The sequence below is a fragment of the Gallus gallus genome, chromosome 6, assembly GCF_016699485.2.
Source record: "Gallus gallus isolate bGalGal1 chromosome 6, bGalGal1.mat.broiler.GRCg7b, whole genome shotgun sequence".
NCBI lineage: Eukaryota > Metazoa > Chordata > Aves > Galliformes > Phasianidae > Gallus > Gallus gallus.
Window position 1 is genome coordinate 1,348,426 of NC_052537.1, and position 26,480 is coordinate 1,374,905.

The 26,480-nt window shown below is 40.5% G+C and overlaps 1 protein-coding gene across 4 annotated transcripts in view; it reads right to left on the reverse strand.

Moving 5' to 3' along the window:
* Positions 1 to 26,480, reverse strand: part of PHYHIPL (phytanoyl-CoA 2-hydroxylase interacting protein like) — a 52,624-nt gene that overhangs the window by 7,705 nt on the left and 18,439 nt on the right. The window contains exons 1-2 of one of the 4 annotated variants that reach the window (NM_001199504.2): positions 24,503 to 24,748; positions 2,039 to 2,235 (exon numbers count right to left, since the gene is read on the reverse strand). In NM_001199504.2, coding sequence (NP_001186433.2) covers positions 2,039 to 2,235; positions 24,503 to 24,608 — 303 coding nt within the window. In that variant the 5' untranslated portion in view covers positions 24,609 to 24,748. Of the gene's footprint in view, positions 1 to 2,038; positions 2,236 to 23,723; positions 23,905 to 24,502; positions 24,749 to 25,062; positions 25,291 to 26,480 lie in introns of those variants that run through there. The other 3 variants (XM_046942778.1, XM_025151505.3, XM_040702309.2) reach the window with 3 other exon arrangements.

A 26,480-nucleotide genomic window follows, 5' to 3' on the forward strand; every position in this document is an offset into this window, starting at 1 on the left:
GCTCACTCACTGCACTATGCATTTGTCTAGCTGTATGCTGGACATTTTTTCCAGAAGGATACTGTGAGAAACAGTATGGAAAATTTGCTGAAACCCAGAAACTTTACATCAGCTCACTTCTCTTGAAAAACTACATGGGTAATCTTGTCACAAAAAGAGATTAAATTTGTTAAAGAGGTCTTTCCCCTCATGTACTTGTGTTGGCTGTGATCAATGATAGCACTGTATTTCAGGTATTCTTCAGTGACTTCTAAAGAAAAAAATAATATTTTCCATAATTTTACCAGATGTAAGAGTAATAGGCCTGTAATTACCAGGGTCTTCTTTCTTGCCCTTCTTGAAAACTGGGACAACATTTGCCAGCTTCCAGCTGACTGAGAACTCTCCAGATTCCCAAGTACTGAAATATAATTGAAAGAGGTCTTGCGATGACATCAGCCAGCTCTTTGGGTAACCTGGGGTGAACCTCATTGTGCCTCACAGACTTGGGCGTATCCAGCTGGAGCAGCAAATCCTGCACAAGTTTGAGGTTGGCTGGGAGTTTATCATTACTGCAGTCACAGCACTCCAACTTGGGGATCCAAGAGTCCCAAGGTCCATCACTGGTGTAGAAGACAGAGGCGAAGAATGCATTGAGCATCTGTTTAGTCTGCATGCCTATTTGTGAGGTGACTAACCTCTATTCCTGGCTGAGGCCCCAAAGAAGAGTAAAGGAGGTTACATGCCAGTGCAAAGACAGTCAGGAACCTGGAGTTGCAGATGACTGCTCAACCACAGCTCCTAAATACACAACAGTAAAGGTACCTAGGCTACAATAAGAACAACCTTCAAGCTCTGAATGACTAACCAGCAAGGTAAACCACTCACACTACCTCATTCCTTTTTGGGATCCTGTTCTGCAATTCCTTTTCCATGCCAAAGAAGCAGATTTCAATTTTCAGTCTTCTCCCATTTAATCTTACCCCTCCCTTTGCCAAGTCCGTTCATGTGACACAATGCAGGAATTCAACACTCCATTCTTATCCTAGTATTGCTGTATGTCTGAGACTCATCCCTCTTCTTTTCACATGGGAATAATCATACTTCAATATTTAAAAGAAAAAAGTGAAAACGCATACAAATTGCATTGAGAAGAGGATAAATTCTTAATATAATTCTAGCATTTACGTACTACTACAAATCTCCTCCTTCCCAAATATGATGTCAGTTGTCAAAAATAATAAAACAATATGCACCCTAAACAAGCTAAATATGTATTCACCAGTAGATAAGCATTGAAAGGATAAAATATTTGTGTAGCTCTCCCAGGTACACATGGTTTGCCAAGGCTGTTTGCACCTTAGCAAACCTTATCTTCTAGGGATCTTGCTAAGACTTAAAAATTTTTTTTTTTTATTTGTAGATGATTGAGGCATTTCATTTCCTCTTCCATCTCATTCCATATTTCTGTAAAACATCTCAGTATTTGAACTATTTTGAAATTGCAGCAAATTTTTCTAGTCTTGATAACAGTAGACTCAGCAATATATTCAATATATCTCTGCATTAGTGGTTTGATGAAAGAGGCCAGATGAATATTTGGGTCACAGTACTGAACACTACAAACTGAGATTGCTGGAAGCCTTCCTAGAAGTGCATTAGAATTTTTGACTCTTCTGTTGAAACAACATGTGTTGCTCTCATCAGTCTGTCACTGATTATGGACAAGCACAGAATACATAAATTGTTAAAATAATGACTAAGTACTAGTCAGGAATAAAAATGCCTGCCTTAAAGTAAATTGTATGTATGGATTCAAAAAACTGTTTAAGTTCCAAATGAGACAGAAGATGTAATATTCAGTTCCCCATGAAATATGTCTGCATGCACATGCACGTATGGCAGAGGCATAAGTGTTCTGAGTAAAAAAAATTTGTCAGAGTAACTTAAACCCACCTTGGCCAGAGGTCCATTACCTGCTTTTGAAAGGTTAATGATACACCAAGATTCATCTATTTTAAGCCACGTACGTCCACCTTGATTTTTAAACAAAAATTACCTTGTGTTTGAATTTATTGGAATTCTTGTTCTCTTTCTTGTTGAGATCAATGAAGTAATGAGTGATGCGGTCCTTGGATTTAGAATCCATGTCCCAAGAAATCTTGAAGGAATCGCACGTGATGTTACTTATTTTGATGTTGTGTGGGACTGGAAGTTCTTCCATCTCTGCAATCCCACTGTCTTGTGATTTATTCCCTGCATAAAAATAAGCATGATTTAAGTTACGTTAGTTAACTTAAAGGCCTACTAGATATCTGTTTTCTGTGGTCCAATATGATGACAACTCTGAACAGTCTTTCACAAAATCTCACAGGTGGTACTCAGAAGTAACAGTAAGGCACAGTTACGGAAACCTCAATTTCAATTATTAGAAATATTGAATAAGTACTAATAACACAACGTGGGCTTCACAGACTGGTTAGTATCATAACTACTGTGTGTGCAGTTATGCTCTGAGAATGAGAAACATCTGAAGCCTTCTGGTGCTTCAGTAGTTAAGATGCCAGTGTAGTCTACAGTTACCATAATGACCCTATCCATAATTGCCAGAGAAATAAAGACAAACAGAAATCACATTCATCCTGAAAGTATTTTTCAAGCACAAAGTAAAAACAATCTCTTCAAGGTTTATAGACGGTGTATACACATATACATGTATAAAATACTTCCCCTCATAACCAAACAATCAACACAATGGTCCTTTTAGTGAGCCACAATAAAAAGGACATATACACTGGTGTCACTTTCCTGTCTGTTTTCTCTCTATTTTATTTGCCCAGTTGATAGACATGGCAGTTTCTGTGGGCTTTACAGATTCCAAAATTCAGTCTTCCCTTAGTTCCAGGGCAACCTTGTTGCAGAGCATACAGTGGGCACTAAAACTCAGAAATGCTAGGGGGTTTTGCACTGCATCGGACTCGACTCAAAAGCAAATGAATAAAGAAGAGAACAAAGAAATAAGCAGGTAAAAAAGGAAAAAAAACCTGAGAAGATATAAGAGAAGGAGTGAAGAAACAAGGCAAAATAACCTAACCAAACAAAAACCCAACCAAACAACAAACCAAATCTTTAGATAAGAACAGAAAGAAATAAAGGAGGAAAAAAAATATCTAAAGTCTGCATGAAAAAGAGAGGAAAATTCCCAAATCACATCCAGAGGAGAAAGGCAGGAAGATCATGCAGATGCACTGCCTGCAAGAGCAGTCAGAATCCTAGTTGTTAGAGAAAGCATTCTGGTCATGTGAAATACATAGTTTAGTGTTTTTCCCTTCATGAGAATTCAGGTTGGAGAAACAAGTATCATTTTCTTTTGTAAGTGTTTTGTATTTGAAAAATGACTGAAAACTCTGCCAGGTACACACTAAAAATGCTGCATGTGATTGCTTTTCCAGAAGCAAGGCTCTGTGTTAAGCAGATGGGGGTGATGCTGCTGAGGTTCTCAGACCTCCTCGTGAACTGGTTGAACTCAAGATTCCAGCATAACAAATAACAAAATAAGGATGTGAGCACATATACAACCATATATATCCAAGATATGTTAATGTGCAACTTCTCTGCTTGAAAGGGAGCTTCTAATATTCTGTATTGATGGGCTCTAGCCATGTTACAAATGGTCAAGGTAGTTTAAACTTCAGGAGGTAACCAAAGCAGCACTGATCACAAACATTAAGTAACAGATGAGAAAGGATTACAGAGCAGACTGATTGTCACAGAGCAAAAAAACACCTGTAAGTGGAAGTGTCTGATACATGTTTAGATATTTGTTGTCCTGATCCTTTTACTTCCCCCCTTACTTAAGAAGTGAATAGTTTGAGTACGTTTGCTGAAAAAATCTCCAAATATTTTTATTACATCTGAGAAAATAGAAACACTTTCATTACTAAGTGATAAGCAGTCATCTTAAAGATTTCGAAATACAAAGAGTAGGAACAGAATATGAAATAAATAAAATATCTCTGAATCATCAGCAAGCAAAATTCCAATTTCCCTTTTACTTAGAATATGAAGTATCTGTGATATTTGAAATGTATGAATATATTTTGATACCTGTTTGTATAGTTCTGAATGTCAAAATGCATTGAATTGACAGACAGCATAAGAAACTAGTAATGATTGTGCATGCAGGTATTGGATCAGCTCTTCTCACACACAGATGTAACTGACTAACAAGTTAACACATTTGTTCTCCTTTTTCTCTCTTGTGCTTTGAACTGGTTTCCATACTGGGAGGCATGTCTACTTCAAAACATTTCTTCTTTATTATCAGGCTCAAGTAAAGAATAGCTCAACAGTGGGAAATGGGAAAACTACTAAAAGAACAAACAGTAGCTGAACTTCCTCAAAAACACACAGCTCACTCCAAAAGTAATGCCTCCTATTTTTTTTTTCCATGAAAGCTACAACAAATACAAAGAGCACAATGACAGTATGTGATAGAGCAATTCTCAGCTACAAAGAACTGTTTTTCAGCACTGTCACCAACATTAGCTGATTTGGCCAGATGAGCTAACCAAGACAAAATTTCATTTTTTGGTGTGACAGCTGTGCATGGCCATCCAGAATATGGTTTGCCTTTCACGTTGGTCAGCACATTTGAAATACAGCACCCACTGCCTCACTATACTCACATCCACTGTTTCGTCTCCAAAAACACCCAGCAAGCAACAGTGAATGTCAATGGGTGCCAATTTTCAGCATGGAGGAATTCAGTGTGATACCTTTGCTTCATATGCACTTCTATATCACACACCATTGAGTCAGTCTGCCCCTCTGCTGCCATCTCTCACACAGCAACAAAAAGCAATGGAATACTGGTGAGAAGGTTCAACCCCTACTGCCATACAGCCAACATAACAAAATAGGAGGCATAACTTTTGGAGCAGCCCTCATAGCATATGTTTGCCCTAAAGCATTCAAAATTCCAGTTGAAAGGAAGTGAGTATGGTTAGGATGCCAAATAGATGGAAAATGACTTAGAGCAATCTGTTTTCATGTTAGCTGTCTTGCCACTTCACTGAGGGTAAATTGATCTGCCTTTGTCAAAACATCACAACACATAAAAAACTGAAAATAAAAGTGGCATAGGAAATGTTGTTCTGAGTAGCTTCATATCAAATTAAAATAGATTGGAAGCTCCAATTAAAATGTCTGCTTTGTTTTGCACATTCATGGTGCTTAAACAGTGGATGCCAATGCAGGTCTTGGTAGACCTGCTTTCTGGTTTCTTTCAGGCAGAAAATTATTGAAGAGCTAGAAGCCAAACAAACCTGCTCTTCACTGCCAAAAAAACCTAGGCAAATAATCTCTGTGTGCTGCAGAAATACCTTTAGCAATGAGCTAAAGGGCTCAGTGATTCTTGACCCTTATAAAAAAAAGTCAGACCCCTCATGTACATAGGTTACACTGGAAGCATAAGATATTCAATTTCTTCAAAACCAAATAAACACAAAACTCCAGTTTACTGAGATCAGCTGGAGAACTGCAAGATTCATGTTTTACGGTCCTATTCACAGGCTTATCTCTCTCTACCATATCCAGAGTTAAATTACAAGTTAAATTGTCTCATCAATTTTGAAACAGTCATGATAGTCACTGCTGCAGCTGAGCCAAAATGCTGGCAAATGGATAACAAACCGATTTTATTTATATACACACAGACACACTTAATTTAGTATCCTCATTATATCTTCTACTTACATAAATTATCTCTGAATGGAGGGAAAAAAAGGCAAAAAATTCCATTGTACATTCATGGCTTTCATCTGTCCTTACTGGAGACAAATGATAAGACTTGGAAATTGGTAAGTCCATGCTAAAAATATTTGGATTTTTTTTTTTTTAATTTGATTTGCCTCATCACTCAAAACAAGCTGTTGAACCATGGTGTCTGCAGCAGTGGCAAGACAGTAAAGAAAAACTGGGACACAGACACCAAGAGGTAGGGACTGAGTGCTCCCAATCACTGAATTTTTATAATTTTAGAATATTTAAATATTCTTTTTGCTTAGCTCTAAAAATGCAGAACTTTCCAGCAGGGCAAGGGAATGCTTGCCTGCTCACTTTTCATTTCACAATCAAATTGTTTGTTATCCACGGAAGAAATCCTGACAGGACAGAATATAGAACTTGCAAGTGACTGATAATGACATAATAGATACCCATCAAGAGGAAGATAAAACTACTAATATTGCAGTTGTAGTGAGTGGAATTACATGTACTCAAGTGTGAAGTAAACTCATGAAATATTCATTCAGCTGCAACAGTGCTCATTAAGTTCAGAAAAATTAAAAGAAGGAAGGGTCAGCTGCATCCCTTTTCTCTCTTCAGTAATTGACCAATTAATGTTTATAAACACCTAAAGGGAGGTAGGAGGCAAATGGATGAGGCCAGGCTCTTCTCAGTGGTGCGCAGCAATAGGACAAGGAGTAATGGCTTAAAACTTGAACACTGGAAGTTCCATACTAACAAGTGGAAGAACTTCATTATAGAAAGAGTGACAGAGCACTGGAACAGGCTTCCCAGAGGGCTGGTGGAGTCTTCTTCTACAGAGATACTCAAGACCCACCCAGTCGTCTGCCTACCTGTATGACCTATCATAGGCTACCTGCTTTAGCAGGGGGATTGAATTGGATGATCTCTTGAGGTCCCTTCCAACCCCTACAATTCCATGGTAGCAGATGACAAAACATATCTGTAAAACATCATTACCTATCTGCAGCTCAAATTTAGATACTAGGGGGAAGTGGCCAACAAAACAATACAAGAAGGATTTTCATAACGCTCCTTCATGGCACTGAGATTCAGCCATACCAGACATTCACGCAATATCTGGACAAAAATTATTTATGCCTTTATACGAAAAAACCCAACTAAGTAAACCTTAAAATTAAGCAAGAGATGTGTTCAAACCACCACTCAACCAAATCTAAAGCTGTCCTAAGGAGTAACGGAGAGTAAAACATCTTTCAAGTGATGTAAGTGGACTTTACACATCATGGAACTCAAACACACCAGTAAAGCAGCCAACAGAGAAGAAAGAGATAAAACAGCTTTTCCTTGCACTATTTTAAAGACTGTTGACAGTGTTTCCTGCTAAAGCATTTTCCTTCTGTCTCTCAAGCTGCAGCGTGCAGCAGTTCAATGATGGTGCAACTTACATTTCTACTTAAAGGTATTATGAATCCCACTCAACATGTAGAAATACATGTGCCTCATTTTTACCACACTGGAAGATCTCCAGTTGTGCAGACAAAAACAAGTCACGTGGTTTCAAGTTTCTTTGCACTATGGGTAAATCTTCATTGTCTTTCGAGCCACACTGTGGGAAACGTGGATTTCTGACATGTTAGTAGCAGCCATGCAAAAAATCACTATTGTGCTTCTCCTGAGAATGCCAACACCACTGTCCTGAATCTTTGACAACACATTCCCAAAAGATTAGCAAAAAACAATAAAGCATTTTAGGCTATCAATTTGTGCTTTGAAAATTTCATGTTCGTCCCTCCATCTAAATAGTTGCTATTAAGAAGTTTCTTTGTCTGAGGATGAAACTCTACATTTAATACGATCCAGATTTAAAACAAAACACCACACAAACAACATGATGCCTGTTACTGATGGCTATTTCCAGCTACAAGCCACTGTTTTCCAGCTCTAAGCTACACTGAAACATCCTAAAAGTTCACTCCCATATTCCCAGCTGAGGAGATAACAACTAATTACTTGGGGACAGCAGTTTCTTAAAATTTGACTCCACAATCTTTTGAAAAATACACACGTTCAAAGCCGCAGTTTAGTTTTCCAACATTCATATATCTATTTCCAAAATTCATATATCTAAGATTTCACATAAACTTAGTGTTAGAAGTCATGGAATCTGGTAATTTCCAAATAATTTAATTGAAGATAATTTAACATTTTGGGGCACTATATGGACAGTAAAGAAAACGTACCCTACATATCATGCCAAGATACTGAAAAGTCACCAAATCCAACATGGATCTGTGGCCCAAGATTTCTTTTTTTTACAAAAAAGAAAGTCTAACTGCAGTGGCTGTTGTTCCATTCATCCAAAGTACAGGTGTCCGTACTAAAGCAACTCAAAGCAGCCTCTAAGTTGCTGCAATTTTTTGTGGTTGGTGAGACAACAGGGAGCTGCTGCACTAACTGGGAATGTCACAGTCACAGGAAAGTCACTGATATTTCACAACCAGCAAGAAAGCCAGTGAAACAGTCATCATGCCAGTTCTATATCACCACAGTGTTGGACCGCACTAACGTAAGTTCTCTAGGCTGGTTCAGATAGTTTGGGGTTTATCTATGCTGATGCCGCACAGAAGACACTGCAGGAAGGGCTGCACTGCACTGTCTTTAAAAAGACACAAACAATAGTAGCAGATTTTTCTGTAAAGTGTCGGCTTCCATACAGCCTGATAGTTCTTAGGCCATGTAAGCAATACTCTCCAGGAGGGCTATTCCTATTTCAGAGTTCAACTTCCTACTCATAGTCACATAAGTAGTATTTGTGCATCACTCAGTTGTGCATCTTTTCATGTTAACAAATGAGCAAATTGTTTCAGGCTACTCAATGTCTTTCTCCTACAGAAATCTGGTAAACTAACTCCTAATATAGACTTTTGTATTTATGTAAACATATTTAAGAATATTTTCTAAGTAAGCATCCTTACTAAACTAATTCTTGACTCTATAAATCCCTATAAATCTCTTCTCCTCATTTCATCTCCATGTCTGATATACTATTGCTGTGCATTTTCTAGTAAGATAATATGCATTCCTCTATCCAAAATTTTTAAAAAAAGTTTTGAAAATCGAGCATTACTAGTTTATAACTATAATATGTATATTTACTGAGTGGTTTCAAAACGTTCATATACATTTAGATTCTCATTACTTGGTTTAACTCAAGGCGTAATTTAGCTCTTTCCTCTTAATCTACACCACTGAGTTCAGCAGAAATACTGCATGCATTGCAAAATGAAAAGAACAAACCTAAACACTGTGAGCACAAGTGAGTCTTCAGTACAGTTGACTGTGGGGCACTTGATGCTATAGAAGAACTGTGACAATGTAAAGTTCACTGAGCTATCTCCTGAAGTGTTACTTAGCCACTGGCAGAAATTGGAGGCTGGATGAATTTATGAACACAATACAATTTTTCTTGTTTCTGTATTAAGGAATGTCCCGGGCAAAAAAGAAAAAAAAAAAAAAAAGAAAAAAAAAAAAGAAGAGAAAACTCTTAGAAAGGCCTCAACTCTTCCTCCTATGGAGAACAAATGTACTCCACAAGTGGTCCCATGAGACATATCAGGAGCAGACCAATATCTCAATCCTGCAACTGACAGCAACAAATGTGCAGTTCTTAGCTCCTACCGAGCAGTGCCCCAACCTCTCCCCAGCCTCATTTCTCACTGCCTGCTGTCAGCTAGCAGACTGAAACACTATTTTCCAAGCAGCCTCTCATTGCATGAAGAAGGCTCGCTGATCCAGCTGCTACCTGACAAGAGGTATTGTACAGCAACTGAAAGAAAAGTATTCAACGTAGTCTTGAAGGTTTGCCATCCACTTGAATACTAACTCAGATCAAATCCTCATCTGCCCTTGGTGAAATTGCTTGAATATCACATAACTGAGATCTTGTGCTGATGGGTCTTCAGGAGCTTACTTTCTTCAAATGTGCAAGTTTTCCACTCACATCACTGGGAAGACATGGTGCAAGCATGGCAAAATGGACAGCCAGCAGTACTACAGGACTGCTTTATAGCAATAGCATTTTCTCAGCAGACATTGAATGCAGTATCAAGTTAAACAGGATAATTAGTACAACTGTAAGAGAAATGTACTGTAATTAGTAGCAGAAAAAATATGTAGTGCTTCTATGAAATATAAATTTTGGTATAGATTCAAAATTCTCACAAGTGGGTTTGTTGGGCTATATGTACCTCTTTGAATTTAAAAATTACAAAATCCAATCATTTATTTGATCCTTAAAGACAACAGTAGATGCAGCACCAAGGAAAAAGCAAGAACAACATTCACTCCTGCCATAATAGCATAGATTATACTTTAAATAAATGCTCTGCAAAAGATAGTCCTCTAATTTAAAAATCAAGGACTGATGTGCATAAGATTTTATACAATTTTTTTGCAATGATGTTTGTGGGCATTACTGATATGATGTGCCAGTGTGGAAATCACTAATATTTTTATTATGCTTAGAAGAGACTATCAACAAAGGCCCTGGGACACCATTCTCCTCAGGCTCACTTTCTGTTCAGTAAAGAAAGATGGTTTCCTAAATTGGACAATCTGAACACCTACAGTTAGCTCTCTCATTTAACTTTGCCACAAGGAACCTAGCTCTTTTCACTGAGTGGAGAGGGAGGTCACAGAAGTTAAGATCTAGCTGAAGTTACCTTTTGTGATTATTTACTAAATTATACTTGTCCATTCTCAAGCTTCTCATGATGTTACAGCATCCTCTGATACTTTGCAAGATTCCCATCAAAGGGAAAGTAGAAACAGAACATGGGAAACAGTAAGTATTACATTGCAGTCAATTTCTGAACTCCCTCAGCAAAGAAATACTCATCTCGATGAGAAATAGTCCCTGGATACTTTAAAAGGGATACACTTCTCAAGAATTATTTATCTGAATTTGAGTGTCAAATGCTTCAGAGTTTTTCTGCTTACTCCACTTTCCCCTCCCCAGAAATAATTAATAAGACCAAACATCACAGGACTATGTAAGATCAAACATGTATGCATTTATATCTTACAGAAATTAAATAGTGTACTATATTACTTAATAGGTTTAGTGTAATTATTTTAAATTAAAAATAAATAATGCATTCAATTGCAATCATTAAAATATTTTCTCTATTTCCTCTTTTATTATTCCCATAAATAAAATTCAGATATACCACTTTACAAGAGTAGTCCACTACTGTTATCAGCTAATACTTCTGAGTCAGTGACAATTCTCCCTTTGAATTTTGACCCATCCTTATTTTAAGCAAATATTTTAGTAACATTTGGTAACATCTTCAGCCTACAACTTAGAAGAGTTTTACTCTAAACCAATGGGCTTTAATCAAAGTCACTTAAGGGCTTCTAAAACTTTATTGCAAATATCTAACAATTCGTGCCTATGACTGACTGAATTGTGGAAGCCTACAAGTTTCATAAACCCAAAGCGTAGGATGAAACCTGACTAAAAGTGTGATCAATGTGCAATGGCTAGTATAGTAAGGCTGACCTCATTGTTTTGAGAATAAATTCTTACTGAGTATCCTAATATCTTGGAAGTACTTAGTACATTCACTCAACTCATTCAAAACTCCAGCCCTTCAGTCATCTTTGTGGCTGTCCTCTGGACCTACTCCAACAGCTCTGCATCCATCCTGTACTGGGGGCCCAGGTTTGGACACAGTAATCCAGATGGGGCCTCACAAGGACAGAGTAGAGGGGCAGGATCACCTCCCGCTCGCTCCTGTCAGCCCTCTTTTGATGCAGCCCAGAATAGTAGTTGGCCTTCCAAGCAGCAAGGGCACACTGCTGGGCAGTGTCCAGCTTTTCATCCATCAGGTCCCCCAAGTCCTTCTCCACAGGGCTGCTCTCAATGAAATCTCTCAGTCTGTATACATATCTGGGATTGCCTCCACCCAAGTGGAGGCACGTGGCCTTGTTAAACCTCATTAGATTCTCACATGCCCACTTTCTGAGCCTATCCAGGTCCCATGGAAGGCATCCCTCCCTTCTATTGTGTCAACTGCAGCACTCAACTTGGTGTCATCAGCAAACTTGCTGACAAACTTACTGACAAAGATGTTGAAGAGCAGTGGTCTCAGGACCCCCTGGGGGACACCACTCGTGACTGGACTCCAACTGGGCATTGAGCTGACAACACCCTGGCTACAACCATCCAAACAATTCTTCATCTGCCTAACAGTCCAGTCATATAGTCAATAGTCATGACAGCGAGCTTACAGTACATGGGTGGTAACTGGCTCTCCTCAGCACTTGTTGACTACAAGATGCATTTTAAAAACAAATTTTAATTAAAATACGCATTTCTCAACTGCTGAAAGAGGAACAGGGCAATAAGAGATGTAAGAGGCTCTAAATCACCTTCAAGCTTAATTTAAATATCACCTAAAAATTAAGATGAACTATGCAGACACTTAAATGTACCAAAATTTACATATAATGCATATGGACAGTTGTAAGAAATTCCAGATGTTGAGAGCTAGTTACTTCACCAGGTTCACTACTGTAGAAGCAAATCAATTCATTGAATGTATTTATTCATTCAGCAGGTGAGCTCTGCATTGTTAGGAATCTGTGAATCCGTATGAAATTCCTTATGACCCCACTTTGGCCTGCACACAGGCCTACTCTGTGAACTGTTTCTGGAAGGATGCTATCTCAGTATTACAGCTGCTCAGTACAGTCTTGCTAGAATACAAGGAGTGACAGTTTTTGCACATAGGCTCTCCCTCTGTTGATTATTAAAAGAATGGATTTTGGAGCAGGAAGGGAAGTGGAGCTTCTTATAGTATGAGGTTTTTCTCTTCTGATGAATAAACAAGTACAGCTCTCTCTGAGGCTGTGGAATAGCCTACGCCTCCAAGACTAACAGTGAAAGAAAACAGACCTAATAGGTGAAGACATTGACTGTATGACCCTGGAAAAATTGCTTGGGGACAGATTCTTATCCAAGTTACACTGCTCTAGGTCACTGGTTTAATTGCTCCAATGCTCTTCGTCTAACAGTGTAACCAAGGGCAAAGCATTGCCCTTAATCTTCTACTGCTGTTAATATTAATTGTGTATTAGAGAAACAAGTGGCCTTTTGGACATGATTTCTACTTTGCATTTCACTGAGCAAAACAGAGGCAAACAAACACAGATTAGCTAATTGTAGCTGATTATCAAAAACCTCGCACTCATACATATTTTACCTTATTCTTATTTGACTGACAACAACTTGTGCCGTTTACAGCAGCTGTATCTTAATCAAAAACTAAAAATGTGTTACTTATCTCAAGTTAGGTCATATGAGTTCAAATCTAGCAAGGAGAGGCAGCCTTATACTCACATGAGCTTTCTTTGATCTGTCAGCTTGTCTGAAAACTACAGCTGACTTGACTTTACAAGAATTTTCATTTAAAACCCACATTCCTTTCAAGCAAAGTGAAGCCTACAGAGAAGGGCAAAACTCACCAGTCAAAGGGCAGCAGGAAGAAGTCATGGCTGGGGAACACGGTTTTACAAATTATTTTTCTTGAGAAAGCAGGGTGCTCAATGTGAGTGGGCTTTTGTGACTTGCTGGATACACTGGCAGTCTGCAGCATGAATGAGCATTTCTTTACTTCAAAGCATCGGTAATTGCTGCCTGCCTTTTCACACGAATAAACCATTTGTAAGGAATAGAATTTGACTTTGTTTTACACCAGTTTTTGCATTCTAACTGTGATTTGAATTGTTACATAATCTCAGTAGTTGAGGAAACTTGACTCCAGCTCATTATTTTCCTGCCCTGATGGCATCTGTAATAGACAGCTCATGCAGATTCCCTAATGCCCAAATGAAGAGAAGAAAATTCAAGCTGAAATCTTGATATAATTGATTTAAAAGAAATGTACAACAATTCTGAACAATCAGATTCAAATCCACTGGGAATCTGCAGACCTCGATAGCACCTGAATTATTATTATTTAAATACACAGCTCGGCTGGATACATTAAATAGTTTCTCTTATGAAGTCTTCTGTAGTCTTATCACTGCACCAACAGCTAGTTGTTGGATTGTAACAAGGAGTCAATCATAATTGTGCTAAGACAAAATGAAATTATTTCCTGTGGAGAAATAGCTGCACAACCTAATACAAATTCACTAGGCCAACAAAGTCTCCTTGGATATGTTACTTAAAAATGATTCATATTCAGATTTATTTTTCATGTTTTGGATTTAGAACATATACAAGCATCATAAAGTAATATTTTCCAATTCATACTCCTTACCATGTGAGCTAAATATAAGAAGTGTTCTAAGATACACTGAAGGATTTAGGTTCACTGTACAGTCTTTCTGCTTTCATCTCAAGCACTGCACACTTGAATTAGCACTGACAGCCTCACCAGACAGCCTAGGTAGTTTGCTGATGGTTTGTTTGCTCAAGGAACCAACTCAGAAACCAGCTGAGCATTACAGAATATACAAAAATAGAAGGAAGAAAATCAGTATTTCATTTTTCACATGTAGGACCTAATTCTTTCTTTCCTGCACTCAAGGAACAGCTGAGGTCACTTAGTTTGTTCAGCATAGAGGAGACTGAGGAAAGGCTTCACATCAGCCTACAGCTTTCTCATGTAGGGACTGGAGGGGAAGGCTCTGATCTCTTTGGTGACAGCAACAGGACCAGAGAGAATGGCATGAAGCTGCATCAGAGGAGAGTCAGGATGGGTGTTAGGAAAAGGTTCTTCCCCAGAAATTGGTCGGCCCTGAAACAGGCTCCCCAGGGCAGTGGTCAGAACACCCAGCTGCTGGAGTTCAAGGACATTTGGACAGCACTCTCAGCAACAGGATTTTAGTTTGGGTGGTCCTGTGTGGAGGAGCTGGACGTTATGGTCCATGCGAGTGCCTTCCAGTGTAATGTGGGATATTCTAAGATTCTATAATTCTATTAACTTATTCAATTGGTTGAGGTTCCAAAGGATGGCACAAAGCTTTTCACAGACAGAGGAAAGACCTGTAGTTTCAGGTGCCTCCAGCCAGGAGAGAACAGAAAATAAGGTCTACCTATGGGCAGAGCTGAGAGAATCCCAACAAACTGCACATTTGAAGTCCTACTGCTCAAATTTGTCCTTAAGGGAAGGGTAAGGTGGTACTCGTGTCACCAGAGAACATGTGACACTGGCTAAAATTTCAGTATGTCCCACAAGCCAAGGACAAAATTTTGATGTAATGCAATCTCTGAGAAGATAGGGGTTTTCAACTCCTGTGGTTAGAGATATATTTTCAAACTACACTGAAAGCTTAGAGATGAGTAATTTATCAGAAACATTACCATTCTGAAATCCATGTTTACTACTATCTAAAATATTAAATTACCAGCATACCTTCCATCATAAAAGCCATCATTTTTATGTTATCAGATATACCTTAAAAACAGCACGAAAATACAATCTGCTACATACTCTATACTTAATTTTACCCCTTAGTTTATACAAACTGATGTACAATTTCCTTGAGATTAAAAGGACCAGAGACGCAGCATGCATCACTCCACTGATGTTTGTTGTATTTATAGTTATGGCTATCCAAGATGGAAAGAGCCTTTAAAGATCTTTTCATCCAGCTGATTTTGAAGTACATATGCCTTCAGCTACAAGTTGAAGCAAACTGCAAAAAAAGGGGATAATCTTTTTAGATTGGTTTTTTTTTTCACTGTTGTTTGTTGTTGTTGTTGTTTTCCCTAGCCTAAAACTGAAGATAGATGAAATCCAGATAAACTGAATCTGGAAGAGAAAAATTCCATATTAGACACACATCTGTATATGCACAACAGACATTAGGGAAATACAGTACTTGTAAGGTCTTGATGGCACTGAGTTATGAATCCAGATTTACTTCTACTCAAAGTTTTCTCAAACATAGCAGAGTAGCTCAGGGAACAAATATACAAATGTATGGAATACCTCTGGCAAACAATTCTCACAAATAGAGAACATACACAGACAAAGCGTAACATGGGAATTCCTCAGACCATGTTTCTCTGCTTAACGTTGCCAGCTGTGTCTGGCTTATTGAAGAAATGATCTCCAGATACCACTCTGTACTTGGAATGGAGAGGGCAACTCTGATAATAGTTACTTCCCCTCATACTATAGGAACAAAAAAGTAACACTGAACTAGTTTTAAGGTTTCCCCTTTTTGACAGCAGCTAGAACTGCCAAGGCTCAAAGAAATTGTTGTTAGGTTATAAAAACAGTATAGCTAATCATTGTTTTTGCAAACATCCACACAAAACAGCTTACTCATTCAAGCATATATAAAACAAGAACATTCTGTGAAAACAATAAAATAAAATGGATTAATGATTCAACTACAAACACCACTGCAAAAATTGATCAGCTACAAACGCTACAATGAATTCTAAACAAACCTTCTGTGCTGAAGGAAACATTTTCAAGGTCAAATAAAGGATTCTTCACTGTATAATGAAATACAGTGTGGAAATCACAGGAACTGAGGTTGGAGCAGAGCTTCCTTCTGTTCCAGTATCATAAATATTTCATTTGTGGTACTTTGCCATGACAGTGGCATATTTTTATAAATATATCATGGATTGACAATGTAAATAGTGTTTTTTCAAACATGTTTCTAAATATTTGGAAACAGTACTCCAGGAGGAACACTCCAGACTTCTATCAAGATGCAAGAAAACACAGACGATTCTGTGCTGTGTACCTTCAGAATTAAAACAGCTTTCCAAAGTCACATAAAGCACACAAGCCCATGCATGCTGGAGCATGGTAGACACACCTAAAATACAGAACAGACAAAGAAAAGCAAGCCCAAACTGTACAGACTTTTAAAGATTATCTCCTCAGCTCTGGTTAAAGACACTGACACTACTTCAGCAACACAAAGGAATCTGACATCTACCTTATGGGTAGATATAGTTGGGGACGTCAAACTTGCTATATAGAGGTCATGAATAGTAAGAGATGGAGAAGATTACAGGGGATGTGTAAAACAAGGAGATCTTTGAGGGGGAAAAAATGGAAAAGTAATGTGTCAGAAAATACCCAGTAGGAAAATCCAAGGTCAGGTTTCAGCAAACCTTTGGAGATAATTTAGAATAATGATGTCTGTCAAAGCAATTCAAAAATGAATGAAGAAATTCTAGACATCTCCACATAAGAACGTGATAGTCCCTCTTCTCCCTGCCTTATGTGAGAAAACAATCTTCTTCCTGTTCAAAAACCTATGGCTCTGGAACTAGGAAGCTCACTGGAAATGTCCTGTAAAAGCTGAAGTGGCCCATAGCACACACTGATCTAGTTATACACGCATGACTGCAAGGTAACTGAAAATTCAGAGAAGTGAGCTCAGAGCACAGTTGACCAGAGGTGGTAGAACCACCAGGTTAATTAGTAGGCTGAGAAGGAGAATGCTACATATAATTTAAGATAGAAACTGAAACAGACAAAGAAGTTACTAACAGCTTAACATTTACTCAAGAAAAACAGCTTTTGTATTTGAAATTGTCCGACTTCACAAATGCTGGAGGCAGTAGAATTTGTCTTCCTCAAATGATTCCTCCTGCCGTGGCATTTACTAAGAACTTCCAATCTGCAGGGCTGAACATTGGCTTGCAGAGAGGAGACTGATACGTGCCAGAGCATGCAAGGAGTTAAGGAGTCTAATGGGCTACACCATGGAACCCATGGCTTGTTCCAGACTACGAATGTTTGCAAAAGAGAGATCACACTTCTGTATTGCAGATGACATTAAAATAGAAGGACCTGCAAACACAAAACTTGGAAAACAAGAAGAAAGTGATAAAATGGATTCTAATACAGAATAAATAAAAATGCATCTGGAAATCATAATTTGAAAGGAGACAAAACACACACACAGAGAAAGGACATTTGTGAAACAGTAATGGCTAAAATGCTCTAGTTATAACAATGGGTGGAAATTAACTACAAAAAATATATCTTTGCATTGCAACCTAGCAATATCAGCTCATAGCACTGGGAGAGGACAGTGCTTCTGTGTGTGGATCTGGCATAATTACACACTAAGAATTTCAGTTGACTTACAGAGGGTCTGGAACAGTTTCAGTGAACAATAATTGGATCAACCAGGGGCACAAATAAAACAACAGACAAGGTTTAGACAGTTAGGCACATACAGTTTGATCTTTAAGAGATAAAACAGTTAAAGATCAATCACACACATTTGCCAAAAGCACTAAAAGGAGATGAGGAAGAAGGAAGAAGGAAGTAAAATGACTCTAAAAATTAAGGAACAATAAGGAAGAATGGGAATAACTGTATTTCTTGACACAGGAATGTTGAATAGTCAGCTTCCAGAAAAGTCCAGCTATTTAGTGGCATCGTTGCTTATAACAAAAAACAATAGTGCAAAATTCTTACAGTAGTGAGGTGAAGTGAAAGATATAGCAAATCATTGGTTTTCTTCTCTTAAATAATTCTAAATATCATTTATGAGGACTTCCAAATAGCTTCTTAGCCCCATTTAATATTATTCTGAATCCAAACAGTACAGAACATTTATGAAAATTTTTGACTCTTCCAAGAACATCAATGGTAATTATTTTTCTTTGCAATGAGAGAGCTTCTAAAGCTATATAAACGATTCTAGTTCCTACCTGAAGCAGCAGTATTATTCGCCACAAAATAAAGAGTCAACTTTGATAATTTGACGTTCTATCAGTTAAGATGAAATTTCATAGAAAAAAAAATACCTTTCTTGGTTGGCTCCTTCACAGTCTAGAAAAATTACACAGTTTCTATTTTGAAGAGTGCGTGTTTAATTCTCCAAACTGTAGCTGGGGAGAGGAACAGTAGTGACAGTAATTACGAACAACAATAACTTCTGAATTTTATGCCATATCTGAGTGTCACAGTTACAGGCATCTCTCTATTATTATCACTTGATATGAAAACATGGGTTATTTAATTCTATGCTCAGAGCTCTCAGAGTTAAAAATAAAATAAAACTCAACAACAAATTATACAAGTCACATCATTCGGGACACTGACAATTAATGTCAAGCTTGGACCTCTCAGATGTCCTTCATGTGAGAGTCTACCTAGGAATCCAATTGTTTCCGGTCTCTGAGACTTACAGGATAACATTTCTGAAACAGCAATGATGCTGCTCCGTAATGCTAAGAGAGGGATTTGAAGAATGGTTTCAGAGGCTGGATGATGCCACAGTATCTGTTCTCTTCAACAGGGAAACATGTACATGACCTGGCAAAGAAAAACTCCCCCATCTACAAACTATAAAAATATGTTGCAGAATGCTCTGGTAATCCAGCATAACAATAAACTTCTGAAATAAATAAAACATGAGAGATCCTCAAATAATAGGGAAATCCAGAGATGCAAATAGTTTACATAAGACATAAATGACATTTATTTTGTAAAACATTTATGTAAGATTTTTTTAGACTAAACAATTTTGATGGTCTAAAATGTTTGGATGGGAATGAAACTGATTTATGCAACCGAAACTGGCCAAGACACCAGTTCTAACTGTTATCCTGATAGTTGTATACTATCTTTGTATATTGGAAATGAACACAGGAAAAACGACTTTAAAAGCACATTAGTAAGACTGTACAGTTTAAGCCATCAAGAGGGAGAAACATCAGAATGAAACATACTTGAATAACCTTAAGTTGGCCCCTTTGTATGTTCAGATTATGACATAGTCTTTAATTGCATGATTACATACTATTTTTCCACACAAATTCTGACTCATTCAGCATAATGAATAATGTGTACTTAATGAACTATTCTTCTTTTATCAGCTATTCACCATTGTTCAGTAGTTCCAGGACTTATTTGCTACACATTATTCAGAGTCTGCTCTGAAGACAAAATTATGAATTTCATCATGGGCTTTTCCAAGCACCTCATGGGTTTTCCAGGCTACTATGGTGCCTGGATACTTAACAAATATTCATTAGCTTATTTTGGAAACATCTCTTGGAGTGGAGGCAATCACATCACTTCCATTTTACAAAGAGAAAACTGAGGCACAAAAAAATTAAGATAAATAAATACTGACTTTCAGTACCTATTTAAGATGGTTAACATATCCTTTGTTCAAAGCATTTAGCACTGTGTTTTACATGTTCAGAGTCTCACTCACTGAAACTAGCTGCCACCGTTGACTCTCAGTATTACTGAAAGCCTCCTTCCATGGTATTAGAATCAAGCAAGCAGAAAAGGAGAAACACAAGTAACAACCCCCTTTGAAAATTAGGTAGATCTTGCTCAGTTTCATGCAGAAATTCTGGAATAGCCTTCAGGTCAGAACTAAAATTTCTTTCTCCATTATTTCTTCTCCTACCTTTCAACATGCCACTCAACACACTCAGTATTCACTGTACAACGTGAAGCATCTTATCACCAAGCCAGTTCTGCCTGCAAAGAGGATGACCAAACTATCACCATTTCCTAGTTTTGAGTGCATAACTTGGTAACCCATTATGTCTGCAATTTCTTAGGATTTACAGAACATCAGGAAAAAAAAAAAAGTAAAAGGAAAGAAAGAAAGAAAGAAAGAAAGAAAGAAAGAAAGAAAGAAAGAACGAAAGAAAGAACGAAAGAACGAAAGAACGAACATGTAGAATTCTACCCATAGCTTCACCTCAGTTCTCATACGAGTAACATATTGGAACACCAAGGTGCACAGCAGCCATCTCCCTGTATAGTTACCATCTCAGCTAAAGGGCCAACCATTAGCCATACCAGACTGTCATCCTTCAAACAAACTAACCCAGAAAAGGGGTGTCATGCTTTGCCAGTAGACTTTAGATATCTTTGCTGGAAAATGAACAAGAACTACAAGGTATCCTGGGATCATGTCTGGCTTTTAAAGATTGCATGCACTCATATATATTGACTTTTTGTCTATCACACCAAAAGACAGCTACTTCTGTACTGTTTCTTGAATTCATTTGCGTCCCACCCACTGTACTCCCCAGTCACAATTCAAGGGTCCTGTTCTTCATTCCTAAGGCTGCCATTTCAATTCTGGCCTCTTCACTGACCAAGAGTCAGTTACATTTATTTACTCCTAACCTCTGCTGTCTGTACTTCCCCTTTCCACACTCTCATACCTTGTTTCTTCTTTGCAGATAGGTCTCCAAGTTTACTTTTCACAGGCTCCCACTTCTAATTCCACTCTCCTTTATCAAACCCATCTAATCTAGGTGAACATCCCCCCATCTTCTTTCCCCAACTCTATTTCTCTGTGCATCCCATCTGAATTTGGATTGCGTCCTTTGCTCCTTCATTTTCTTTTCCCATTCTTCATTCAAAGTCATTCTTCCCACCTCTGTTTTCACATTCAATCTAATCCTCGCAAACATCTCCACCTCTTAAGTTTTTCCTGTTCTTCCACCCTTCACCAGCCAGAGCCTGTCTCTACCAGCTCCAAGGCTATGTGCCTTCTGGGCCAGTTCTCTACCTCTACTCCCCAGTCCAAGCCTCCCAAGTTCCAACACACTCGTTGATGGTTTGCTACTCTGCTCTTCTTTCTGCACATCGATAGGTGCCTTCCTCTTTCCAGCCACCTCTGGCAACTGTAAGAACAGACGACAGTGCCACTTTTCTACCTCAGGCAGGATGCCAGCAGCTGAAGAGCAGTATCTGTAGGGGGAGCCCCGCACAACAATAACATTAAGCTTCGTGAAATTCAGATGTTTAAACCTAAGACTGCTCTACAAAGTATCTGAAAAGGACTGTTTGTTAAAAGGTTTATAATTTTACATTGTTACGTATATTTCCATAGAAGCGCCCTGTTAATGACACAAAAGTCACGAATCTACTAAAGGCTTAATGCCTAGGTAGGGGTAATACAAAATATATGAAATGGTCACCAGAATTTTTAACACAGCTCAAACTTTCTTTCTTGGCTTAAGTTCATAGAAATATGGCAGCAAGATCTACATATGGCAAAGGGAAACAACACACAAGATGAACTCATCAGAGTTGCAAGGAACTAAACGTTGGACAGTGCAACAGACATATACAAAGCTGTACCAGTAGACTCACGGGAAATAAGAAATGCTAGATACATTCACAGATCACAAAGCATGCTGAAAGTACGAGCTGATAACTGGCTTTGTAATGTTTGTAATGTTGCCTTCACTTTAAGCCAAACCTTACCAGACATTTTTATTTAAAGATTTCTAAAAGGCATATGTCAGTTTCATTTTGTTTTAAATTTTTAAGTTTTCTAAATGGTCTGATTCATTATGAGAGGTGGTGATGCTTGTAAGAGCATTGAAACAACCAGAAAAAAATACTATAAAGATATGAATCATAATATTGCTTGCTCCAATTCCTGGATTTCTGGCTCCTTCATTTTCCACCACACGATGCATAACCCCATTTTCTGAGCACAAATATTTCAATATTAATTCCTTCATCTTCAGTATTAATTCCCTCATCTTAAAAATACAAGACAAAATATTTTGGTCTCTGAGTAAATATTCCATTATTGCTTATGTTTGTTGAAATGCTGCCTGTAATTCTAAATTAAATGTGCTGTACAATTTATCATGGTTGAATATGTGAGGCTATTGTTTTGCTGAATGCCTTCACAGTTATTGCTAGGGGATAAAGGGCATTTTCCAAAGGTTAAAATCTAGCTTATTTTTAATTCATTACAGGTAATACATTAATGTTAATTGCAAAACTTTGACTGACCTTGGTGATACCAACACACTACCTTGAGAGCTAACTCTTTCACAATTAGGATATCCTAAAACAAATTATGATATAAATGCACTAACTAAACCCACGTGCACAATTAGGGATCTAAATGGGTTGCATATGCATTTCCATGCTTATCTAGAAAGATTAATGGCCAAATCTTTGCTTGCTTGTTTTTATGATTGATACATAAGTGCCACCTGTAGGAAGTACTCAAGTATGTTCAAATACAATCTTGTACCAAGTAAGGCACTGAGTTGCATATTTTGTATGCCCAATACAGGTTTCTCTTTCAGAAATTTAACTCTGTACTGTAGGAAGCAATGACCCTGTATGATAGTGGCTTACTTGATGAAGATCAGTTTCTTAAGTCAGAGCCACAGGAATAACGTTGCTTTGTAGTACAGTCTATTCAAATGAGAATTAAAATTAAAAATGAAAAACACTACATTGTTTCCGTTTGCTGGTCTGTATAATGCTATTTCATAGAAATCAAGCAGTGCTTAACTACGCAATGTCAAATTAAATAGCGCCTGCAATGGCTAAAATGGAGTGCTTCACCACCATTACCTGGGGTGGACTAACATTAAGGAGTGCACAACTTATCTATTTCCATTTCTTTCCAGGATCAATAAAAAGAAACTAACTTGAAACAGTGTTTTAGCAAAACAACAGTCTGGTCTCTATCACACCATATATGCCATTCAGTTTCTCTATGTAGCATGCTAGGCATGAATGGATGGAAGTGCATATGCTACCTTAGATCAAACGCTGAGAGAATCCAGTAATTTCCAAAACCACCATAAAAATAATTACGAAAAAGAGTTTCCAATTCCACAGCAATTTCTTTGATATTTCAAGAGAAATGGAGAGCTTAAAAAAAAATAATTGATTTAAGCATTAAGCGTACCTTCGTCAAAGAAGTGAAGAATCTCAATGCAAATAATTTGTAAAAAAAAATAGTAATTGAGAAAGCTGGACTGTTGCCATAAACATTACCCACAACAGTTACGTTCCAAAAATGTATCACAACAAGGAAACGGTTTCCTCAATTCAATCATCTCATTCACTGATGCGGTATTTCCATCCCCCAGGATATTTACCACATAACACGGTCAAAGCAGATCACATTAAAAAACGAGAAGTTATTTTTTTTTTTTGATCACTACATACACAAATGAGGAGAACAGCCCGGTACATGGACAGAAACGATACTCCGCCCTCCTATGGAATAATTTTTCATTGTTCTGAACAGCAGTGCCTCTACTTTAGTCTAGTAGGTCGCTGCTACTTGTGTACGAACGACGCGCGTTCAGCGTTGCCGCTGCGATCGCCCATCGCCACCGCCGTGGGCGCGGGCAGCCGGCTCGGCCCCGCACTCAGCGGCCCGCTCCGTACCCGCCCCCAACGGCGCCCGCGGCGGTGGTGCTGTCCGCGGTGCTGAACCCGCTGAGGCCCCTCTCCGCACCGAGCAGCGCCAGCAACAAGTTTCGCCCCCGGCGCATGGCCCACGGCGGACGCGCCCGCGCGTGCCGGGCTCGGGCACTGTCCTACGGCACAAAGCAGTTCGGGACTCGCGACTGACAGAACCGCGACGCGGCCGCCGCTCCACCTCCAGGTGCGGGCTGCAGGCTCCAGCCCCGCGGCCTGCCCCGGCGGGGCGACACGGGCCGGGCCGTGCCGCAGCTCCCCACCAGGACAGCCGCACTGCCGCACCGGGGAGGGGGGGAGGCTCGGGGCGCGGCGGCGCGCCCTCCGTTCCCTCCCGCAAGGTGCAGCCTTCCGCCTGCCTTTTGTTCTCGGCGCGGGAGGGCGGCGGGCGGCGTGGGCGCGGGGACATCTCCCGGCAGCCGGGTAACAAAGGGCCGCACGCCGCGGGGATTAGCGCGCCTTAGATTCGCCGGGGCAGCCGCAGCGCGCGCCCGGGGATTACCGAGTCGAGCCGCACTCACCGTCCCTCTCGCAGAGCTGGATCGCCTCCAGGCTCAGGTTTTTGATGACCTCCTCACAGGGGCTCGTGGGGCTGCCCACGGCGTGCGCCAGGCGCGGAGGCTCCATCGCGCCCCTCGCCGCTCCCTGCTGTAGGGCTGGGGCTGGCGCTCGGGCGGTGCAGAGCCGCGGCCGCGCTTCCCGGCGCCGCCCGGCTGGCTGGGCTCGGCGGAGGCGGGCGGCAGCGGATTTGTCGCCGCGGCGGGCTGGGGAGGCGGCAGCAGAAAGGCGCGCTCCTCGCACCCCGGGCGCCGCGTTTAAAGGGGCCGCTGCCGCCGAGGCACGACGGCAGCTCGGCCGGCCGGCTCCCCTCCCCCACGCTCTTACGTAACGCCGGCGGAGCGGTGCCGCGGCCCCGCGCCTCCCCGCTCGCTCCCCGCCGGCCCCTCGCGGCCCCGCGGCGGGGACCGGTACTAACGGCCGCGGCCGCGCGTGCCCCAGGCGCCCCTCAGGAGGGCTCCACAGCGCTCCCGCCGCCTCCCTCCCCTCCCCGTCGCCGCCTGAGGTTCCGTCCCGAGGGTACCCGTGAGCAGGGCGGCACCGGAGTGCGGGGACAACCGCCCGCGGCCGCTGGCTTCCCGCGGCGGAGCAATCAGGGTGCACGTGGCACCCAGCATGGCGCGGAACTGCAATGCTGCTCGCAGTCGCTTTGAGCCTTCAGTTACGCAAGGAGCTGGAGAAAGAAATGTTGGCCATTGCTAAACCAAGAAGGATATACATGTCAGGACAGGGTGCAAGAATTAGTCATTTCTGACTGCCTGCCCTGCACGCGTTCCTCTTGCACTCGGTGCATTAATTACCCAGCGTGCACCGACACCATCACTGCCAACACCAACGCCATCCCCACCAGTACCACTCCTACCAATGCTATCCCTATCAACACCACCCCCACTGACCATCCCCATGCCAACCCTGCCCAGCCTTTTGCAAGAAACACGTTTCATTTCTATCAGGGAGAAGAAAATCCGTCTCAGCTAACAGCTTCAGGAACAAAAACTGGGTTCAAAAGGAGGAAATTTAATTGGAGAGCAATGGTAGAAGAACCCCTAACTGCCAGAGCACCGCACACCACACATCTATGACAGCCCCGCTCCCTCTCCATAAGCCTTGGCGAAGATGAAGGCCCAGGCCCTTGGCAGCACAGCGTGCTTTCCACAGGAGACAGCTCTGGGATGGAGCACAGCTGGATAGCCTGTGTCCAGAGAAGCCAGCGTAAGCCTGTATCCTGACTTGCTGTGCATGAAACAGTCCCAGCCCATCAGCTGCTGTTTCACAAAGTCACATGTGGCTCCATGTGGTCACTAACAAACTGCACCCACTGGCAGCACACAGTGTAATGTCTGTGAGTCCCTGCTGTGAGCCTGAGGTACTCCTGGTCTGCACCTGCTTTGCGGTGCCAGGAGACACCCAGCATTCTCTCTGCTCCAAAATTACAGCAAGCTCCACGCATGGCCAAATGTTGGTCACAGAGGTGGATTTCCACCCGCCTGCGGGATCATCCTGTTCTTGATAAAGGATTCTAGGGACACTAATCTGAGGAAATGAGCTCTGGCATTACTGTGCACAAAGCCACAGCCATGAACTGCTGTCTGGGAGAAAGGAGCAGAATGGAGCCCTGGCTGGCCCGGCACCTTCAGAGGTCTGTGGTGCAGCACAGGGAGAAGTGTGACACTGAGCGCTCCTCTTGCACTGCCAGCACTTTACTCCCTCCCTGCCTCACTCACCTTCCATTTGTTCCCCCTCTTTGTCTCTCTCCTGTTTTTTCACCTCAGATGAAAATGTGTATAGAAGTGTCAGGCAGGGGAAAAGTGGAGTGAGTGGGAAGGAAACCTGAAGGAAAATGAAAGGAAAGCAGTAACAGACAGGGAAGGAGTGTGAGTCAATGGGGAGGTGGGAAGGGAGAAGAACATATGAATGAACACACAGACAGAATGAGGACAA